This window comes from Protopterus annectens, chromosome 3.part1 (genome assembly GCF_019279795.1).
Source record: "Protopterus annectens isolate FY-2018-M chromosome 3.part1, PAN1.0, whole genome shotgun sequence".
Taxonomy (NCBI): domain Eukaryota; kingdom Metazoa; phylum Chordata; order Ceratodontiformes; family Protopteridae; genus Protopterus; species Protopterus annectens.
In genome coordinates, this window is record NC_056732.1 from 1,741,264,811 (window position 1) to 1,741,269,843 (window position 5,033).

Here is a 5,033-nt window from a genome sequence, read left to right on the forward strand (position 1 = left end):
GGTAGCTTTGTTCCTTTAAAGTTAGGAGGATATGCACATGTGTAGTCATAAAAATATATGACCTGAGTTTTGTTGTCTAAAAGTGACCATTTGAGAAACCATGAGTTGTCACAGCTACAGGAGAATGGATTTTCTCTCATATCCAAAAACTTGATTGATGGTAGTGCAATCACTTGATCCTCATGTATGACATTTAGCTGATTTCCAGCTACTCGAAGATGCTTTAAGTTGGAAAGAGTTGATGTATTTCTAAAGAAGTCAAGTGAATCAATTCCTATTTTGTTAAAATGAAGTTCTATTAGATCTGGTAGGTATAGAAACATGTCTTTACTTACAACTTTTAGTGCATTGTTGCTTACATCTAAAAATGTAAGATTTGGTGTGTAGCTAAAAGTCTTTGGGTCCAAATATTTAATAGCAAGATTCCCAGCATGAATTTCTTTCAGTGAATCCAAGCCTTCCAAAAAGTTTATGGGAATATGTTGCATTCCATTATGTTGACTATTAATAGAAAGAAATGCTAATGATTTCAGATGCCTAAAGGGAGGTGTTTTAAGTGGTACACTGGATTCATAGGCAAGATGATTGTCAAAAATTTGAAGCTGTCTTAAGGATGTCATTCCCTTGAAGATATCTTTTTCAAGAGCATTCCTTTTCATTTTGTTACTGCCAAGGAACAATATTTTTAAATTCTTGAGACCTTCAAAAGCTCCTTCCTCAATATCTGAAATTTGGTTGTCATGCAGGTTGAGAATCTTTAATGATACCAAATTTATGAAGGTATTTTTCTGAATAAGACTCAACTTGTTTCTACAAAGCATTAGAAACTCAACTTTATATAAGCTGTTTGACAATTCAGAAATATCTAGTAGCAAGTTATTTTCTAGATTCATTCCAATTAAACTGTACAGACCCTTAAACAGAGAAGATGAAATTTTAATGATTTTGTTACCAGTCAAATTTAGATATTTCAGTTTGCCTAAATGTTCAAAATCTTGGGCTTTAATTTCACTGATACAATTGAAACTGAGGTCTAGACTTTCTAGAAAACTCAGTTGCCTGGTTGCATTTGGGACAGTAGGCAGAAGATTTTGTGCCAGTGAAAGATAACTAAGATTAGTCAGTCCTTTGAAGGCATCTTCATCTACCTCATATAACCCATTGTCTTCTAAATCCAAATGATTCAAATTCAAACAGTTGTTAAAAACTCCTTCCTTTATTGTGTGGTATTTATTAGACTGCAGATTAAGGACCTTCAGTAATGTTTGCCTTAAGCAGATTTCTGCGGTCACATTGTCTACAGATGACAGGTTCAAACTGTTTAGCTGAATACTTTCCAGGGATGTTTTGATCAAACTCTTTACAATTGTTAGTATAGTTGATGATGTAACAGACATTCCTCCTAAAGACAAATGTTTAATTCCCCGCAGAAATGATGCATTATTGATGTTCCATGAAATGTACTCATTTACTCCAGAAAAAGAAACATCCAGCGATACAAGGTCATCAAAGACATCATTTGTGATATTGATGACAGAAAAAGGATTCCTTGATATGTCTAGACCTTCCAGCACTGCAGACATCTGGATTATATCCTCTGTTGAGAATATTTTTAAGTTGTTGCCTGCAATGTGTAGCTCTTTCAAGGCCTCAACTCTAAACACAGGCTTCAAAGAACTCATGGAGAGCAGTTTGTTCAGAGTCAGATTAATTGTGTTTAAAGACGTCAGATTCGCAAAGGCAGCAGATTCAATCCACTTAATGTTATTACATCCGAGATGCAGAACTGTGAGATTCGTTAACCCATAAAACATGTTGCTGAATAATACAGTAAGATTGTTGTTTGAAAGATTGAGAACACGTAAACTTCCCAGTATTGTAAAGGTACCTTGCTCAATAAAATTTATGCAGTTCTGTGAAACATTCAGTACCTGTAGACAACTCATACATTTGAAGTCAGCTATCCATAGGTTTCTTATTTGATTTTCAGAAAGGTCCAGATTGTTTACTTGCTCAGGGATCTCTTTTGGAACTTGCTTTAAGTTCATTTTGTAGCACAGAACCTTCATGGACATTGCATGGTCATTCATATTATGGACAATGCAGTTCTTCAAGGAAAATGCTTTTATATCTTTGCAGACAAAAAGCAAAATAGCCAGGAGTTTTGCAGGTAACATGTTTTCAGCAGTGTGCACAATCTCATGAAAACAGACCAGATCTAATTATAAGAAGCAGAGTTTAAATCTGCACCTTAACTGTAAAAATATTAAGAAGAATCCAAACATTTTTCAAGCATACTTCATGACTGCTTTTGTAAGTTTAGAAACACATTAAGTAGTGGAACATTGTCTTTTTTAATTTCAAGTAAGAACCAGTCAATTTAACTCCAGCAAAAAATAAACCAAACAGTTGCTTAGATGTACAGTATTCCTGTGTTGGCCATCGGCATGTTTCTCATAGTGAGTGCTGATTTCCAGAAACCACATACCTAGGATAAAAAAAATGTTTGTTTAACCATCTAAGCAAACAAATACATTGCATTCTATTAAGATGATTATCTGTATATACAATTACTTTTCTCAGTTGTTGACATTAAGAAAAACAGGGGTGCACATTTAAAATAAATGATGCATATGTGTTTGGATTAAAACAAAAATATTTCAGTGTTGCTCAGTTATCAAAGATTGCTGAGTAAACAAAAAAATTATAGGTACAGTGGGATGGATGGAGCATCAGTTTACTTTAAATGCTTCATACAAAGCATACCTCCTTTGTAGATATGGTTTGTGTTATAGTCTTGCATATATTATACTTATAAAATCAAAGTATACTTGATCAGCTTATATGCTTTTCAGTGAAATGTATCACATGCCAGTTTGTATCTATTTCACTTTTATTACCATCTGCCATGTCATCACATGAAACGATCCCAGTCCTGTAGTACAGTCCTTGCATTTTCTTTACCAAACTAGGCAAAGGGGGAAAAAACAACTAAATCATACCTGTGGTCTTCCTCCGAATAAGTATAGATCTGTTACTTCACTGGCCAAAGTGCATAATCTGATATCCTAGATTTTGACCATGATGCTTTCAATATCTTCATACATTCATTCATTTTAAATACTCCTTTCATCCTAGTGAGAATTGTACCGTGGTGGTGGTGCTGTGCTAGCATTGTCACCTCACAGTAAAACGCTGTCCGGTTCGATTCTCAGCTAGAGCGTCTTCTGCATGGAGACATGCATGAATGGGCATACCTTCGTTGAATGTTGTGCGTCAGGACTGGTAACTCGGCATGTAAAAATCAACTACCAATCATTAGGGGACTGAGTTCTGCTGTGGCGACCCCTAACTGGGAAAAGCCGAAAGACACAACAACAACATCCTAGTGAGAATTGTGGGGGACAAGGACTTTATCCTGGCACTCAGTGGGTGCAATGCGGTGGACAAGTCTTGGGCAGGATGTCATTCCATTCCCGTAAAATCCCCCAGACATTCACTCACAATAAGTATATATTTATGGGTACTTCGGATGCTGAAAAACTTGCCTATTGCAAAGTCTGTCTTTCAAATGTGGAAGGAAACTAGAGACTCCTGATAAAACCCATGTGGGCACTGGGAGGACATGTAGACTCTTTATAAAAGGTACACAAACTAGGAACCAGACCAGAGAACTAATTATTACTTCATATTGTACCACCGTGTCACCCTGTGTCTATAGAGTAATACCTGATTAGAGCTTCCCAAAGACTTTCTAAATTGTTATGCAGGTATGTAATCCTTTGCCATTTGATTAAGGGGTTCCTTTATTGTCACTGAATGTACAAACTTCTGCAGTCATTGCAGAACTCCATTTGAGTGTCTCACTCTTTAGAACAACAGACACAGGCATATACTATAAATAATGCAAAGACAGTGGGAAAGGCAGAGGGAAGGATTGTACTAAAGTGATTCCCTCTGTCCAGTTCATACGTTGCCATCTTTGTAAGACAGTAACTAATACCTCAGTGGAAGGCCTAAAGTAAATTTTGTTACATTTTGCAGATGCTACCTAGGCAGCCATGTTTTTATACTGTATTGTGTAAGCATCAGCTTCGGAAGTGCTAAAACAGTGGTACTGAGTGAGAGAAAGGGAATATTTAGTACAGCCACTGGCAAGTACAAAAACAATCACTGCTGTGCCTGTGATGGTGCATATGGAGGACATTAAAAGGGTTTCATATGTGTACATAGAGATGAATTTCCTTTAGACTGCATTGATGAGATTGAAGTCATCAAATACAATGAATGAATATGCTCTTGTTGGCAATGAAGTGACTAAGAGTTAAAATAAAGAGTCGCAGTAGACACAGTTCATTGCATTTGGGATTTGTTGGGCGTGCAAATAATTTTTGCTTTAAGTTGCTTATTCTGAAAGCTGGCTTCATTTCATTCATCTTCAGTAAACTGAAATTCATTAAGCAGTACTAAATTAATTACGGGGGTATTAACAGAACAGTCACATAACACAACATAACAATTGTGAACTGTGAAGTGATGGGAGTTAGGTACATCTGTTGAATATAGCAGGAATTGGTACAGCTTGCTTTGCTGACCATTTTCTTTATTTCTATGATTAATAAATATAGCCTAAAAATAAATGTTTTTTTATTTTTATCTGTGGGATTCATAAAATTGTATCTCATATCACATCATCATTTCACATCACTAATTAGTTTCAGTACTATTTTGCGTTATGACATATTGATTGCAGAGTTTCAAACTCTTGTGACTGCCAGTTTACCAACAGTACAGTGTCATGCAAAATATATGTAGGAGATGTATTTTAAATTCATTTGATAAATGTCTAAATGAGCCAGACCATCTTAGATACCTTTTAACAATAACCTGGGCCAGAGGTTCATGGGCAAATGTAATATATATGCCATCAGTTTACAGCAGACAGTCAACAAGCATGTTTTTGGTAAATGGGAGGAAACCAGAGTACACAGAGAAACCCGTGCATACACAGAAAGAAAATGAAGATGTCTTGC

At 35.9% G+C, this 5,033-nt stretch overlaps 1 protein-coding gene across 1 annotated transcript in view; it reads right to left on the reverse strand.

Annotated features, from left to right (window-relative positions):
- LOC122798906 (toll-like receptor 13) overlaps positions 1-2,484 on the reverse strand; it is a 3,245-nt gene extending 761 nt beyond the window's left edge. Inside the window, exon 1 of the mRNA XM_044068004.1 lies at positions 1-2,484. This exon is cut by the window's left edge and continues 761 nt beyond it. Within this exon, the coding sequence (XP_043923939.1) occupies positions 1-2,177 (2,177 nt within the window). The 5' untranslated portion in view covers positions 2,178-2,484.
- Positions 2,485-5,033: the final 2,549 nt, after the last annotated feature.